At 40.7% G+C, this 17,246-nt stretch overlaps 3 protein-coding genes across 6 annotated transcripts in view; 2 read left to right on the top strand and 1 right to left on the bottom strand.

Moving 5' to 3' along the window:
• Window positions 1–759: 759 nt before the first annotated feature.
• On the top strand, window positions 760–7,837 carry LOC115379018 (retinol dehydrogenase 12). The gene is made up of 7 exons (XM_030079671.1): window positions 760–875; window positions 1,894–2,009; window positions 4,298–4,453; window positions 4,887–4,991; window positions 5,555–5,764; window positions 5,870–6,062; window positions 6,368–7,837. Exons 1-7 carry the CDS (start codon window positions 865–867, stop codon window positions 6,468–6,470), a joined length of 894 nt encoding a protein of 297 aa, XP_029935531.1. The 5' UTR covers window positions 760–864; the 3' UTR covers window positions 6,471–7,837.
• A 1,219-nt stretch (window positions 7,838–9,056) lies between these two features.
• sec61g (SEC61 translocon subunit gamma) lies at window positions 9,057–12,728 on the top strand. Of its 2 annotated transcripts, none has more exons than XM_030079352.1 (4): window positions 9,057–9,192; window positions 9,603–9,706; window positions 9,858–9,960; window positions 12,564–12,728. In XM_030079352.1, exons 2-4 carry the CDS (start codon window positions 9,613–9,615, stop codon window positions 12,571–12,573), a joined length of 207 nt encoding a protein of 68 aa, XP_029935212.1. In that variant the 5' UTR covers window positions 9,057–9,192; window positions 9,603–9,612; the 3' UTR covers window positions 12,574–12,728. The 2 variants fall into 2 exon arrangements, with proteins under 2 accessions (XP_029935212.1, XP_029935213.1); XM_030079353.1 differs by having other exon boundaries at window positions 9,090–9,196.
• Window positions 12,170–17,246, bottom strand: part of tpk1 (thiamin pyrophosphokinase 1) — a 75,465-nt gene continuing 70,388 nt past the window's right edge. For all 3 annotated transcript variants that reach the window (XM_030079350.1, XM_030079349.1, XM_030079351.1), the window contains exon 9: window positions 12,170–13,706. In XM_030079350.1, the coding sequence (XP_029935210.1) occupies window positions 13,561–13,706 (146 nt within the window). In that variant the 3' untranslated portion in view covers window positions 12,170–13,560. The remainder of the gene's footprint in view (window positions 13,707–17,246) is intronic.

The raw sequence follows: 17,246 nt of genomic DNA, 5'->3' as shown, positions 1-17,246 counted from the left end.
TGCCAGTGTACAATGTAATATTTAAGCTTGTCATTCAGCAGGCCTTGTCATGCCCTTTGGATGCAATGCAATGACTAAGCATTGTGCGAAACAAGGAAGTGTAATCACAACACACCTCTACAGAATTTCTGTGTGCCAGATGAAATATTACTCAAGAGCAGGTGGGGTGTTCCTCACACGTACACACTTCATGCCTCTTAAAATTGTTAATAACATAAAAAAGAGCAATCTGTCCAAACACATAGGCCTTATTCTGTGGACTTTTTGATTTTCACTTAAATTATTTAATTAATCCATTAATTTATTAAATGTTGTCTAATTTATTTATGTATTTTTTTTTAAAAAATGTATTTTGTTTATTTACTTAGTTAGTAACTTACTTTCATTATGATACATTTTATTTCTCTTATTGATATTTTTTTATTAGGTTACTGAGTTTTATTAGTCAAGGTGACAACAATAAAAAAATTTTAAAACAACAGCAAAAATTTAAAACTAACTCTTGGTGAATTCTACACTTCTAGGATTTTAACCGCAAACTTACAGTACTGAGTTTGTTACCTAAAAGCAGCGCATGGGCTGTCGCAGCTCGTTTCAGCGAGTGGGCTATTAGTTGTAATATTTCCGACCGCGCTTGTAGGCAGCTTGAGAGCCGCACATTTCTCAGCCTGATATCAATTATGCGTCACCGCGCAACGTGATTGGTCCAGGCCGTGATATCGTGCTGAGCAACAGGCAGGTGGGTGGGCAGACAGGGCAAGCAAGGAGCCCATTGATAAAGAGTGAAGGAGGTTCCCACTGTTGCTCCACTTGCTCGTGGGCTGTCTGCACTCTCAGGTGGAATTTGTTGCTCTCTTCAGGAGAATGTACTGCAGGTAGGAAACACACACACAACCTCTCAGAAAGCAAGGCAAAGGTTAGATGGTGGCAGGCTGAGTCAGGCAGAGGAATGCCAGAGATTTTAAGGAGATTAGACCACTAGATCTGGCATTAGATCAGACCAGACCTGTGTGAAAACTTTGGAATTTATGTGGACTCTGACTTCTGGTTTTTGTTAATATATACGATCATTCAGACTAACTAAAAAAAGTTTTGAGTTAACCATACCTAAAGGTGTTTTTTTTTTTTTTTTTTTTTTTTTTTTTACTTTACTTTTATTATTTCCTTGGGAACCTTTACTTAATTACAATAATTATTACTGTTTATAAATCTGTTGAGCTTGACTCATTTTTTCTGCCAAAAATGATATTTTACCCTTCATAATCAGGGAACATAAATTACAATTACACAGTAGTAATGACAATATATACATATTTTAATGTAACACAAAAGTTATTTTTGTTTTTGTGCTATAATGTTTTAATTGAAGAGCAGCTGTATTCAGTTCAGGGATCAACACTATTTGATGAGTCACTGCACTTGATTATTCTGCATGGTCCAGATTTGTCCACTTTGATGGAAATTCCTGCCCACGTCTTCATGTGTGTGTGTGTGTGTGTGTGAGTGTGTGTGATTGTGAGCATGAATTTATTCATGTATTCCTTTTTTGTGCTCTCTGATTTTATTATGCATGGGAAACTTTTTGAGACAAAGGAGATCATCAGTAGTTAGATCAACAATAATGCCGGCAACAGGCTTATTGAAAACTGGGTGAACATTAAAATAAAATACATAAAATAGTGGCTCCAAAAATAAATAAATAAATAAATGAAATGAAAACACAGTTGGTCATGATTTTTGGCTGACGTTCCCGTCATCATAGCCAAAAAAAAAAAAAAAATGTGTGTGCTCCTGTGTGCCAAGCAGGTTTTTGTTGGCCGATCCTTAATCTGCTGTGTTTGTGTGTGTGTGTGTGTGTGTGTGTGTGTGTGTGTGTGTGTGTGTGTTGTTAAGGAGTGTGTGCTGTAACCACTGGTCATCTGAGGAGAGGCTGGAGGGGAAAACAGTCATCATCACAGGAGCCAACACCGGCATTGGCAAAGAGACCGCAAGGGACCTGGCTAGGAGAGGTAGCGCAGAGCCTTGTCTGTCTGTCTGCCGTCCATCTGTCTCACTCTATCTGTCTGTCTGTCTGTCTGTCTATCTATTGTTTCATCCTGTTGTTTGTTTTCTCTCACATTTGCCTCCTACTTCCCCCCTTTCTCCTCTCAATGCCCAGTTAATGTGTGGCTTACACATTCCACTCTTTTCCATGGAATTAAGCACTTTTAATGCTTGGGTGGTTTAAAGCCCAAACTACAGTATATGCTCTCTGTCCTCTTGCCACCACCATAAAGTGCAACTCTACTTACCTGTTTGCTGATTTGTATATAATAATTCATATTTTTGGTGAGATTTTGAGACAGTTTTTGATGAAATTTAATTTTGATTTGATTCAATTATTCATTCTCAGTTTTAAGTGGTTATTTTTTACGGCCTATTCCACCCCAGCAAACCTCATCCCCTCTGTCATTTCATGCATTATAAATTTGATTTACCTCCCTGGTCCTGTTCAAGAGTATGCGCTGAATCCATTTCACGACCACTGGGACAGACAGAGGCGAGAGATTTGAAACGACATTAAACGTTAGCGCTGGCCATCTTGTTTAACATTTGATTTAACGTGATAAGCATTTATCAAATCCAAGTACCGGGTGATGCCAGACAGATCGGTAGTAGAGGGGACAGAGGGGGCATTGTGAGGGTCTGCTCCCCAAAGACAACAAAGAGCGACCGGAGGGTGCACATTCCGGTGTACACACACACACACACACACACACACACACACACACACACACAGAGTAATATGAAAACCGGCTCTGCAGACATGATTTGTTTGTTGTTTGTTAATTCGTCTGCATATGAAAAGCTCAGCTATGGCATCTGTCCAATTACGGCTCTGTTGTGACTTTCCCTTCAACGGCTTGTTTGTGTGAAAGGCATCCCCATCTGCATTAATTCAAGAATAATAATTTCTCCGTTACGATAAGGCCAGTTAAGGTCACTGATTTTTATGATGATGACAGAGTGGGGTCACAAAGCCGGTCGTTTGGATTTAATTGGATAACACCAAAATTATACAACATGACAAAACAGAGCAAAACATACAAACAGAAGACAGGAGGAGAGTGATGGTGGACTACCAGAGGAGAATGCTGACATTGTGCTCGAATCCTGGTGAATGCCCCATTGATCATAAACGTATCACATTTCAGCAAAATGGGATTCTGTAATAATGTGATGACAACATGATGAGCTTTGAAAGGATTCATAATATTCTTTGCAGTGAAAGGAATCCTTTTCACTGCATTCCAAAAAGAGGTAAAAGGTGCCAAGTTTCTGTCGACTAGAAAATCTCTGATGTTCTATGTAAACGATACACAGAGTATTACAAAAAAAAAGTACAAAACACAAGCGGAAAATCATATCCTGACATTAATATACAGAGCCAAAACACTTTCCCCGTGCTGAAGTCATGTATAATCATCAGTTGGACAGTTGTTGGCTTGATTCAGTCTAACTTCCTGTTCCTACTGTTTGTTTACTTTTTTTTTTTTTTTTTTTTTCTAAATTGAAGTGGACTTGACCGCCAGGGAAATGTGGGAACAATTGGGTTTTCCCACATGGGAGCAGCGAGAGAAACAAAGACACTTTGATGGGATACAGACGCTACGCTCCAACTGATTAATAGCGCTCCTCTCCCATAATTGCTAGGCACAGCAGCTATTGTGTGTGTGTGTGTGTGTGTGTGTGTGTGTGTGTGGTGTGTGTGGGTGGGTGGGTGGGTGTGTATGCCTGGGAGAGGGGAGTTGGTGAGGGGGGAGTATGTGAGTTTGTGTGTGGGAATGTGTACATGCATGCATATTTGTGTGTGTGTGTGTGTGTGTGTGTGTGTGTGTGTTGGGGGGTTGGATGGTGGGGATCTCAAAGCCCCCTTTCTGGGCTCATTAAAAAGAATGCATCGTAATTTGCGTCACAGGCGCAGAGAATGACACAGTTGAGAGCGCCTTGTGTTCATGTGAGCGCAGCGGTGGGCTAAATGAGCAGCTGACTGGGTTTAGAAAATGTTAGCGGATGATCAGAAGCGCACTCGGAGAGATCTGGCCACCACTTCCTGTCTAATTGACGTACTTTGCTCTGTGTGACTGCAAATGAGCAAAGCTTGAAGTCTTTTGAAGGAGAAAATCCTTTGGAAAAACTGGCACAAAAAACTGCTCTGTGGCAATGAATTAGTGAGAAACTCTAAATGCCAAGTGTTTGAGCGAGTCACTGCAGCCGTTACGTCACCAGCCTGCAAACTCTGGCCCCTGTTTGTTAGGTGCACGCATCATCATGGCGTGCAGGGACCTGGAGAGGGCGGAGGAGGCCAGAGCCGAGATTTTGGAAGACACGGGAAACGAGAATGTGGTCATCAGGAAACTGGATCTGTCTGACACGAGGTCCATCAGGGCCTTCGCTGAGCTCATCAACAGAGGTACATCACATCATCACATCAAACATCATACATAATAACACTACAGAAATACACAGGATCAATATTTGTCATTCACTCAATCATTGAATCAAGCCGCTATCATTTCATTTCTGTATTTTCAAGCCGCTTACGTCATGCCATCATGTATTATATTACCATGGCAGCATTTGATGCAGATAGATGAATGTCTGAATGGATAAATTCATGGACAGAATAAAGAACAAGGAAACACATTTCATAAGATGTATTAAATATGGAAATTAGGATTCAAATTAATAATTATGGAAATGTGCTGACAAAGCCAATAAATCAAAGACAAATGACGACACAGCTGCATAGGATATCGATTATGGTTACCACTGTGCTGGAGGCTTTACAATTCCTTCACTCTTTTGTATTTTGTGTGTGTTTTTCTTTCTTTTTTGACCCCCAGAGGAGAAACAGGTTAATATCCTGATAAACAATGCTGGCATAATGATGTGTCCTTACTCCAAGACGGTTGATGGGTTTGAAATGCAGTTAGGAGTCAACCATCTGGGTAAGAACCAGCGCCTGTCTCCAGTGGACACTCTCTATTCAGTGTGAACATGTCCGTCTCAGTGTCAGGACACGTCCCGCACACGCAGCCTCATAGATCCACGGGTTGACCCTCATCCCATTTGCTATTCTGTAATTTCAGTCTCTCTTTGTCTCTTTAGTATCACAATGTAATTTTTGCATCCAAGTGGTAGTAGCAAGCTATACTAACATGCTAACCAGCATATCAGTCTGGAACATCCCTATTTGTGTTAGTGTCTTCCCCAAACTGTCAATGTTTTTTTATATTGGACAATGGCTTTCTTCCTGGAGGTATTTCTGGCACCAAGAGTACACACACACACTTTTCCATGTATTTTTCATGTACTTTAAATAATGATAAACACTGCCAGGTCAGTAGTGGAACAGGAAACAAAGAACAATTGTAGGAGAGATGAAGTTTATCCTTCTATATGTAGAGATGATCTAGGGGAAACTTTTGGCCCATGTGCCTGTACATATGTGGCCCTAACAGGAATCAGACCTTACAGTGTAGAAAGTCAGCTATTCCACCATTTCCTCTAGGTCACTTCCTGTTGATCTACCTGCTGCTGGACCTCATCAAGCGTTCGTCTCCGGCCCGCATCATCATCGTGGCGTCGGTGGCCCACACCTGGACCGGTCTGCATCTGGACGACATCAACAGCGAGAAGAGCTACGACACGATGAAGGCCTACGGGCAGAGCAAGCTGGCCAACGTCCTCACTGCACGCTCACTGGCCCAGCGGTTACAAGGTGATGGATAAACTTATGATAGGAAGAAGAAGTAGTTTAACCAATGAACCAAAGATAACCATGTGTTGATGCATGTGTACATACCTGCCTGTGTTTGTGCTGCAGGCACAGGGGTGAGTGTGTTCTCCCTGCACCCTGGGGTGGTGCAGTCGGACCTGTGGCGGCACCAGCACCAGTGCATCCAGGTGGCGGTGAAGATCTTCAGGATTTTCACCAAGACGACAGTGGAGGGCGCTCAGACCACCATCTACTGTGCTGTGGAGCCGGGCCTGGAGAGCCAGAGTGGAGGATACTTCAGGTACAGCTTACACTCTACTAACATAGACATTCCTCCACATTTTTCAAAATGCATGATGTTACAAGAGAGAGAGATGGAGATTGGGCGAGACTGATAGAGCTATCTCTTAGAAACATGCATGAGGGCACTAGAACCAGCAAATATACAGACTTTTATTACCCCTTTTGGGAAACAACACCACCTGAATACAAACAAAGCTAAACAAAGTGCAGTAGCGCGGTTCACCAAGTCAAACCAGCAGTAAATACTGTAGGAGATCCATTGTGTGTGTTTAATGGCCTCGCTTGTGTCCCGTGTGTGAGCAGTGACTGTGCCCCAGCGAGGTGCTCCAGGACGGCCTCAGACGACGAGCTGGCCCAGAAGCTGTGGGAGATCAGCTGCAGCATGCTGGGCATCAGCTGGGAGTGAACCCTGACTGCGCAGGACCGGAGAAGATCGTGGTTGTTTGCTGTCTTATTTTTGCAAAGAGCGTCTAGAAGTCCTAAAAAGTGTTTTTAAATCTTAAATTATTCTGATGATTATTACTAGCAGTAGTAGTGGTAGCAGCAGCACCATTACCATTATTGTTATTATTGTTATCGTTATTATTGTTGTTGTTGTTGGGGGCTGGAAGAAGAAAGAGGAAATACATGCAAACTACATCTATTTTTTTGGTCTGCAAACCTGGATTGGTGTCATGTGATGCAGAAACTGTAAAACTTTTCTAAATGCCGTTGCCACGTTAGCCACCTTGGTTTTCTGCCATTAGAAGAATTTCCTGCATAAATTTTGAAAAAAAAGCAGACAAAATTCTTCTCTATCACACACATGCTTGCCATGTGTCACTGAGTCCATAACAAAAAAAAAAAAAAAACTGGCAGCAAACAGGGGTGGCTGTGACACCAGAGAATGGCTTCAGTTTAACTGTTAAGAAGTTTGTTGTGAGAGCCGAAATTTCAGCAAAACTCTGTACACAGTTTCCTTTCAAGAGCTCCTCAGTTCTCAGTTAATGAGAGGCTGTAACTCCAAACCACACGGTCGCATGAATGTAAATGTGAAAACCTGTTTCTCAGACCTTTCGATGTGCTGATTCCCAGCCTTTTCAGAGGATGTGCACCACACTGAGATGGATAGCTGTGCCTTTGAGACAAACTATGTCAGCTCTCTTGATATTTTTTTCTACTATTAGAAATGTGGAATGGTCATAAGCTGGTTGTTCAGTGTTGATGAAAAATTCCCAAATAACAGGAATGTCACATGCTGACCAACATGACTGTCGTGCATGATAACTACATGTAACACCCTGTGTAACAACCTGACCCACTGACACAAAACTTGGTTCACTAAGTTGCCTTTACACTGACTCTATGTGCTATATATCTGATGAAGTTATCTTTTATGTCATTGTCAAACTATCATTGTTCCTCATGCGTTTAATCTCTGATCAAGCTATATTTATTTTTATAGTTCTCACTACTTTTAATGTTGATATTTACTCATTTGCATGTGTCTGTTGGATAGAGTTGCTAAGATTTGCTCTCATTGACTCTGTTTTGTAGTACTTGGTCTGAATGCAGCCTCAGAGGCCGACACCGTGGATGTATTCCCAGGAAAGAAATGCCTCTCTGTGGTGTGGACTTTTTAAGGTGATTCTTGTTAAATCGTATTGATGAATGTATATAAAGAGGCTGGTAGAAAGCCTGTAATGCTGGGAATATGTTATTGTGCCACATCTACTGTGTCTTCAATTTGTACATATACATTTATATAAAAATTAAACCCGCCTGACTGTTCAACATGCTGCATCATCCTGGGTTTTGCTTTTCCTCAAGACCAATGAGTAAGCTTTGAGTAAGCTAATTTAAACATTTGCAGAGCTGCTGGCTTGCCCTTTTAATGTGGATTTTTGAGGTGGAATCACATGTGATTGTGGGATGGAATTTACCATTGAGGTAAAGGAGCTTACAGTGGCTGAGCTTAGCTTATTTTACTAACGAGAGACTTGAGGGACCAAGTCTCAGCTTGTACCAGCCAAACAGACATTGGGGTTTTAGGTTGATTTATAGTGGGTGGTCCCATCCTTAAAGCAAATACTGTGACAACAAGGCATGACAGATGCTCACCAATTCTATGTCCAGTCTTTGGAAATGGACACAGTTTGTAAGTTACTGTGAAGTGCAGCACATTCAGGGACCTCACCTTTGCCACCTTAGGTATGGCAGGTACCAATTTAACCATGTACTTTGTAGCATTATGATTATGAAAAATTACACTGAGGGCATTTAAAGCCAATGTCAAACAGCAAGGGCAAGATGTGCCACTTCACAAGACTGGCACCAGTGTTCCATCTAAGCATGCATGCATGGTGATAAATCTAAACACTGACACTGGGATTTATCACACTCACCAGAAATTTGGAAATGTTTATTTTTAGATTCAGGTTTGGAAATGTTGGCAGCCAGTGATTTTGGATGCAGGGACTCGAACTGATAGCATTTTTCTTCACTGGGCCTAAATGGGGTATTTATTATGTTATTAAGACAGAATGTTGGCAGTAGAAGAAAGTCTATTAATGTATTTGAAAGCTATTAGTTGTGTTTTTTTTTTCCTTTTTAAATTGTTAGTAATAACTTGTATAGACCATAGTTTAAGTTATGCATTGAATTGGGCCTGCTGATTTGAATGGAATGGCTTTTATAACATACTGAGTTTGCAGAGATGAGAATAAACCCACCTTAAATAGGTTTAGCACAGATTTATTTTAGGATGTCATAAATCTTCACTGGGTAAATTCAGCAGGTATATCATAGTGAGTATGACACCTTATGACACCTTCACAAGTCTATAATTTTTTAATCATATATATATATATATATATATATATATATATATATATATTTTTTTTTTTTTTTTTTTTTTTTTTTTCCTCCATTCACACGAGTAGCCTCTCTGTGGTTATACACCTCCCAGCCTGCTGGCGGCAGTGTGGAACCTAATTTCAACTTCTGCAAAGGGGTTGGAGACTGCTGCGCATGCGCGTTGTAAGTCTACGTCAGCTCTTCTCTAACAACAAGCATCACCGAGGGCTACGTGGCTTTAGTCGCTCTGTCTACCTCTGACCGCTTCTCGTGTACCACGACCACCGAAACAGGTTAGTAAGTACACTTCCATAAAATTTATTTGTATTATTCCTCAGGTGTTATATTGGCAGCAGCGGGAAACCTCGGACTTTTCAGTGTCAGCGGTTATAACTCGATATCCCTGCTGAGCTGAACGTTACCTCGACAAACTTAACGTTACCATGCTATCGTTAACGGTAGCTAGCTAACGGTTGAGTCAGTTATCGCTAATATAACTTTACGGCAGCCATTCGTTACCCATTATATAGCGAATTAAGGTTAACTTATCTTAAATATTCTTAGCTTTATATGTCTAGCGGTGTGTTAGTCGTTTCCGAGGCATGTTTGAAGATAGTTTGTGGTGATTGAAGTCGACGTCAGCACTAGAGGCAGTGATTTGTGATTTGGAGCGAACACTGAGTCTCATCCTGACTGCTTGCAGCCTCCTCACCATGGATCAGGTCATGCAGTTTGTTGAGCCCAGCCGGCAGTTCGTCAAAGACTCCATAAGGCTCGTCAAGAGGTGCACCAAGCCCGACAGGAAAGGTACGACACGCCGCCTCTTTCTCTCTCTCTCTCTCTGACCTGCAGCTCCGTTTGGGATCCCACCGCCACTGTGTATCAAAACACGAGGGGGTGGTTTGATTTGAGTAAGATAAATATAATAATTTGTGTTGTTCACTCCCTGTTCCCACAGAGTTTCAGAAGATCGCCATGGCCACAGCGATTGGGTTTGCCATCATGGGCTTCATTGGTTTCTTCGTTAAGCTTATCCACATCCCCATCAACAACATCATCGTGTAAGTAGGAAAAAACAGGTTCTCCAAAAAGACTGGGGTTAATTCACCTTAATATTTCATCAGTTTAAAAATGGACTTCTCATTGATTGAGTCAGCTGATTAAGCATGAAGCTGGCGTGAGTGGCTTAACATGACTGGCACTTACCTCAGATTCTATCATGTGTTGTTAGGTTAGGCCCAGTGTATGCATTTGCACTGTGATCAAAGCAAAACTTTGTAATGTATATAAAAAGTGTTGCAAATGCAATTTCGGATCTATGGGAAAAAACAAACAAACAAACAAACAAAAAAAAAAAAACAATAGCTTAAAATATCTGATCTCAAAACAAATAAAGATCCAGAAGACATAGGCAAAGGTACAGTTACTGTGGACCTTCAAAATGACTAGTAGAATAAAACAGGCTTAATAAAGTGACTCCTCTGTCCGTCTACACTGTCCCACCCCTGGTTTGTTAAAAGTTCAGAAATAAGACCCAAATTTCTGACAATGGTGCAAACTGACATTATGTGTAGTGATCCACATTGTGCATTTCACATGTACTGGACACTTGATAGATCCAGCACAGGAAACCACATAATGATTATTTGGAAAACCAGCCTACGGCCCCACTGCTTGTGTGTGGATAACTGAGTTAGCTGGAGAAGTTTGTTTATTTGACACAAGGCCGGGATCACTGTTCTTCCAAGCTTTACAATTAGTGATACGTGTTAACCACAGCAGTGACTCCTCAAACTCTAACCTCCAAATATATGACCTTAGGGTTAGCTTGATTATGACCGTGACAGCTCACACATCCCTGAGCTCACTTCCAGATATGGTGGTGCCTCTCCTTAGAGACGAGTCCATACAACAAGCTGCTTTCACAGTTACAGAGTTTCAGAGGAGATAGTGCATGGTGGTTATGCATTTAGTAATACAAAAAAAAGTATGTAGATTTTTATACAATCAACAGGACAAACTCAGTTCTTTGTTTTAATATCACAAACATTGAAACAGATGAAATTGCCTAAAATAGTATTAAGTATGAGACACAAAAAATGATTTAATTAGTAACTGCTTAATGATTTCACTCAATGGACTTTTACCATGGGGGCACTAATTATACTAAGATTCCTGCTGGTTGGTGATATAATTGAAGTCCCTCCCCCTTTCCTGATTGGGTGTTTTTTCCACCCCTGTCTACATTTATTGATTAGACTGCTCACTGTCCCAGTGATGTCATTGAAGCATCTCCCTTCATCATAATTGGCTTTTGAATCTGTTCAAATAGTTTAGTTAATCTGGAATGACAGACTTGTTACCCAGTTTTCTCATCTCCTTGGTGCAGCACTAGAGCCTCATGCATAAATGTACTCCATCTATGTAGGAAAATTAGACACAGTACATGCACCCAAATAATAAGACCACTGATCAGCCATTTCATGGGGGCCAAAATATTTCACAGGCCACTTGGTAACAGTAATTTGCAACATAAAGTTTTGGTCAATAATAATAAATAACACACTATTGATGAATGGTTAACTTATGTCCAACTTATAACTTACATCGGGAGCCATTATTGTCTCGTCTAGTATAACCCAAGATATAAACAACAAACCGGTCTCTTGCATTTTAAATTGATGATCAGACGTGATTTATTAACCCTTGGTAAACTTTAGTGTGGTGGTACCCCCAGTTTCAGGTTCTGTTTTTCCTCTCTTGGTTGAGAGCTGCAGTATACTGGACAGAGAGCAGGCCACGTCTGGAGGATCGGCTGTTAACTTAGTCTGATTACAAGTCAAATTAAAATACAGTCCAAAAAAAAAACAAGGATGATCACCTGTTATTGATTTTTATCCCTGGAAACAGATTATTTTTTTTTTTTTATTTAGCACCCAAAACATCTCTGGCTAAACACATGCACTTATATGTGGCAATAATAACTTGTGTTATTGTCTTTTAACATGAAACTATTGTTTCACATCTCAGAATGTCTGTTTTTGATCACTTAAAACATAAAAAAAACAAATTTTATAGTTAACAACTGGTCAGTACTGACTGAAATGGCCATTTATCCTTTAACATTAGTTGTGGATGAGTATTATGCTGTCATGTGTTACTGAAATACAAATAAGAAAAAATGGTTCTGTTGCAGGGCTTGGGAAAAGTGGGAGTGTGTGTTTAAATGCAAACAGAGGGAGATGAGCAAACATGCAATAGAACAGTTTGGTTGCATTTGTGATTTTATTATTCAGAAAAGTATAAAACATTTCTCAAGTACAGGCTATTTAGGCTGTCCAAGTGATGATAGTGAGGTTTCAGCATCCCAAAGTGCAGTCTGTAGTTGGATAGAAATAAGTGATCCATATTTTTAATCATATTATGATGTACAGTCTCTATTAAAGATTGATTAACAAAACCTCTGTCACTGTCTTTTGGGGAATGGCCTCAATAAGCACTGTTTTAATCAGTTTACATGGTCGATAAAACTGTTTACCATAGAGCAAAATATATTCTGATATGACATCTTTATTTTTCCAGTTAACACTTGTGCTGCTGCAATAAAGGAAAGTAACTTCAGTTTCCGATCCTTATGCTAATCCTGTCTTTTTTCCCTCTCCAGGGGCGGCTAAATTCTGGTCAAACACAACTTCAGAACTGCGGCATGGACGGACAGGAGACAGTGGTGTAAAGTGTTATTGGGGTGGTGGGATTGGGGATGTCATTTTTACATTCTGTACACAAAATTTGTACTTGCCTGTGTTAATAAATCATGGAAACCCACAGACTACATTGTCCTGTCAGCAGCTGGCCTTGCTTTCACTGTGGTGGTAGTGGTTGTAATTTTAGAAGTGGCATAGTAACAAAGCTACAGCTCATTAAAGGCACAATACAGTGAAATATATGGATGTATTAATGTATTAATGGATGTATTAATTCACTTTCCTGCAGGAGGAAAGTGAATAGGAGGATAGGCGCACTAAAAGGCACAAAGTCTGTGATGCAAAGCAGATATTGGCACAACAAGGAAGATATGTATGATGACACCTCATGTTAAGTATAGTGGAGTGACTTTCTCTACAAAATACTTTGGTAGAAACCTGACTGGTTTAGAGTAAGGCCTGATTCTTGCCGTCAGCTGTATTTTCATCAGCAAAGACTAACAGCAAGTTAACTTGAAACAATGAATTAATACAGGACATGTTACTTCTATGTAAAACCAAGCAGAGGTTTGCAAGTGATCCAAGAATATAATCAAAATAGACATGCACATTTGTGGCCATAGTTCCCTTCATTAAAAAAGAAGAAGCAATCAATCCTGAAATAAATCACAGTCACCGCTATGGTGAGCTTTTGTTCCCAGCAGCCTGATTTTCAGTGCAGAGCTGGCCAAGACTTCATCATTATTTGTCACTTAATGTTCAGTAAAACATCTTTCAGTGAACCATGTGTCACACATGCTAAATGTGCTTTTGCTTCTGTCCTAGTACTACACACTTACTGTAAAAACTACACTGATTTGGTCGTAGTTGTGCTGTGGGTAAAGTCGCAACTTAGGCATGGTGAGATCTCTTCCCTGATTGGTCTGCTGTCACCAGGGAGGAGAGATCTCTCCTGGGTCATTTCTTGACCTTGCAGATGCCCATGCTCCACAGCAGTGGCTGGTCTGTGGTCACGGTCACAGGCTTCCTGGGCTCTCCGGGGGCAACAGGCTCATAGGTGTTGGAGGTGCTCACCAGCTTGCCGAACTGCAGGACCTGGTTACCTGAACAGATGGAGAACACACACATTCAAGTTAATGTAGCAGCAATGGTGACCTAATGAGGTATACTGTATTTCACATAGCATCATATGGTCCTGCAAACTGTGTAATTGCAAAATTATTTTTTTTTAAAATGAGGACAAGTGGATTATTAGCGTTTGATGTGTCTTATTTATAGCTTACAACATAGGCCTTCTGTTTTGATTTTGATTACTATTAAGGGCAGAGTAACTACCAAGGCCTTGTTACTGGATGTAATGTGGTTACAAACTGCTTGTGTCCTCATATAACCCTGTTGGGGAGGTCTGCTAAGCAACAGATGATTGTATTAGCTTTATTTGTGGGCACTGAGGCTTGGATGCAGGGTAGGAGGCCATGGAGGGTTCGCATACGCACAAAGGCTATTATAAGAGACCATTGAGCATGCTGCCACTTCATGGTTACTCGGGTGCTAAAAAATCCTCAAAGGAAATCTTTCAGCTGCTAATAACAGGAAAAGCGACCACTGAGGTGTATGAGTCAGGCAGGGCTTTCTGTTGGCCTCTTTGATGACAAGCAGAATAAAGGAAAGTGAACTCTTCAAGATGACAGCCTTCAAGCCAGCGGCGTTAAAAGGATTCAGCAAAATAAGCAGTTTGATATTTCAACAAGTTTAAAATCTCAGGGAGTGCAAATATTTAATACTCTGTATTTTGCATTTAATGTTTCTACTTTCAAGACTGTTAAGCTGCTTTGAAGTTTCAAGGTGTGCATATCTTAGTGTGTACATCTGATATACATTTCTGAAGCTAAATATAACACCATAACAAGCAACCCCATATTAAAAACTGAGGTAGAGGTGAACTGCTTAAACTAAACCAAACTCCAGTCCAGACCTGGCATGGCACTTGGTCAACACTGACCTCAACTGGTTAACCCCGGAATTTACTCAAAAAAAAAAAAGAAAAAAAAAAGCACATCTGCATTAGTGAGGTGCTGGTCCAACAAACATGAAGAAAGAGGAACTGCTGCATACTCACTGCTCAGATGCACATATTTACTGAGGGGGGTGGGCTTCAAAAATGCAGTCTAAGCTGCCTTTCTCAAAGTTAAGAACAGAGAAAACAGGAGCTTTGTGCAGGGGTGTCAAATTCTATCTGCATGGGCCAAAAGGTAAAACTCGCCTCAACAGATTTAACCTTGGCCCAAGTTTCTGCACCTAAAAGTCAGTGCATGCACTAAACTCTACTATGATTATGCTCACATTTTGGCTCTGTTTTGCATGGTGCTGTCAGGAACCCGCAGATGGTGAGACAGCATGTGTCCTGTGGCTCTCTCTCAAAAAGGTGATCAGTATGTGGCATCTCTTTGTGTGAGCAGTGTCATAAACCAAATAAGACACACTGTACACACAGTAAAAAAAAGTTTTCAGTGTCTAAACTCTGCTCGTGGAATCAACTTTCCTTTTTTTTTTTTTTAAGCCATCTTGATCTTGCTGTCTAACCTGACTGGTGAGTGAGTGGGATGAGGACTCTGCTCTATACACAACATGTGCAGTATTAATGCTTTGTGCCTATGCTGCACAAACCAACAAAACATGGCTGTAGCAGTGCCACAATTTTTATTTTTTTTTTAAACTTCCTCTAGCCACTGGGCCCGTTCTCACACATCGTCTTGTTCATTCTCACTTATGGGAAGAACATTTGCTATCATTGTGGCTGCTTTCCTCAAAGTCCTGTCCTGAGATTAAATGACCTTTAAAACCCCTGAATAGACAGTTTGTGCCAAATCACAATATTGTTGCCTCACCCAGGGGGTGGGGTGGGGTGGTAGATTATGTAATTGTGGATAAATGCTATCCACACTACCCACAGAGTCCAATCAAAATGCTTGATGCATATATAATGCTGCCTTTCTGAAAAAAAACAAAAACAAAAACAAAAAACAAACAAAAAACCCTCACGAAAAATACCCATGGTTATGTGGCCAAAGCCCAAATAAACAAAACAATAGAGAATTTGCACAGTCCCACGGTGTATCTATCCATTCATTTTCCAAGCCACTTATCCTAATTCGGGTTGGGCAGACACATCCACACCGAGGGACAATTTAGCGTCTCCAATTCTTGACTTGCATGTCTTTGGACTGTAGGAGGAAACCCATGCAGACACAGGGAGAACGTGCACTAGCCACTGGGCCACCATGCTGCTCTACAGTGTATTCATGGTGATGAAAAACACACCCAATTGATCAATTCAGCTAAATGTCATCTCAGCTTTCTGGCTCCCTATATGCTTAGCTGCCTTCATATTGCGAGGTTTAGGCAACTTGGTATTCTAGATAAAGCCAACAAATGAGCCAAACTGTCAAAGTACAGCTTTTGTGTTTAACTGTGTTGATCAAATACTACTCTGTGAAGTAGAAATAAATCTTTTGTAGAAAACCTCACTGCACTGATGTCAGATAGCATGTAAATATTGTATGTTTCAGATGCACATGCAACAGGCCTTGTTTTCTTATACTATGGGGCTGATCTCAAAAATATATCATAAGTGAAAGATGAAATCAGTGACTGAGCTCCTGGGCTAGAAATTTTTCAGTTCTTCCTGAATTACAGCAGAATATATTGCAGTGTGCGACAGTGCTGCCAGACTTTTCAAATCTTGATAAAACAACCAGATAATGAGACCACCTTGATTATACAAAGGAATGAAATGCATCGGAAAATATTAATTCTGAGTTTGAGGGTAAAAATGGATTCCACCTGTTGTTCGTTCAGCAGCATGCCAAATAGAGGAAAAATATTGTACAATTTCTGTATTGTAGACAGCCCATGCATTGTACATCTGGATAATAAGTGCAAATTCTATTCTCTAGAGAAGAATAAAGAGGCTATTCAATCATGCAACCCGATTTAGCAAACACTAAAGATCAAACGTCATACATCCCATGCTATTAGCCCAAACCAACACTTGATAATTGCATTGTTTGAACATCCCTTGGGAATGACAAAATCCAAACAAAAACAGAGAACTCGAGTTTTATGAATATGCATGTGAAAAAGTGTTTTGCAATCACTTCATGCAAAGGCAAAAATGAACATGAAGGAACAAAGACGGGAAGAGAATGGAGCAAATCAGTTGTCCACAGGCGTCTGCGGGCACATCAAAGAGGGACAAAAATGCTATTCTGCTTCAAAAGACTACCAAACAAGCATGATATTAGACCAGCTTGACTCAGAACGGGGAGGAAAATAAGTTGTATGTGAAGTTAGGGTACTTGGTAATTGACTGAACAGGAACAGAACCGCAGTCGCCGTGCTGCCTGTGTGAGAATAGAGTCTGACTGCGTAGAAGTGCTGCCCTGAAGTTCTCTCTCTGCAGGGCAATGGGCTTTCACCAACTCCTTCCCAGCAGAGCCACGAGTGTTGTCAGGGGAATTGGGAAAATAGTGTGAAGTCTTACCCCAGGTGAAGGCAGACAGCAGAGACAATGTGTGCTGGTATGTCGATCTATGGAAGGATCAAACACTCAAACACAAAGCAATTGCACTGGTGTTCAAAAG

This window comes from Myripristis murdjan, chromosome 20 (assembly GCF_902150065.1).
Source record: "Myripristis murdjan chromosome 20, fMyrMur1.1, whole genome shotgun sequence".
Lineage (NCBI taxonomy): Eukaryota > Metazoa > Chordata > Actinopteri > Holocentriformes > Holocentridae > Myripristis > Myripristis murdjan.
The sequence above is the reverse complement of the archived record's forward strand: the minus strand, read 5'-3'. Positions and strand labels throughout refer to the sequence as shown.

Bases quoted from the DNA above. Each gene is read 5' to 3' on its own strand.
- LOC115379018 (XM_030079671.1), top strand. The intron at 4,454-4,886 runs GTACATCACATC...TTTGACCCCCAG, and splicing joins CGCTGAGCTCATCAACAGAG to AGGAGAAACAGGTTAATATC. The intron at 6,063-6,367 runs GTACAGCTTACA...GTGTGTGAGCAG, and splicing joins CAGAGTGGAGGATACTTCAG to TGACTGTGCCCCAGCGAGGT.
- sec61g (XM_030079352.1), top strand. From the start codon at position 9,613: ATGGATCAGGTCATGCAGTTTGTTGAGCCCAGCCGGCAGTTCGTCAAA. The intron at 9,707-9,857 runs GTACGACACGCC...CTGTTCCCACAG, and splicing joins CACCAAGCCCGACAGGAAAG to AGTTTCAGAAGATCGCCATG.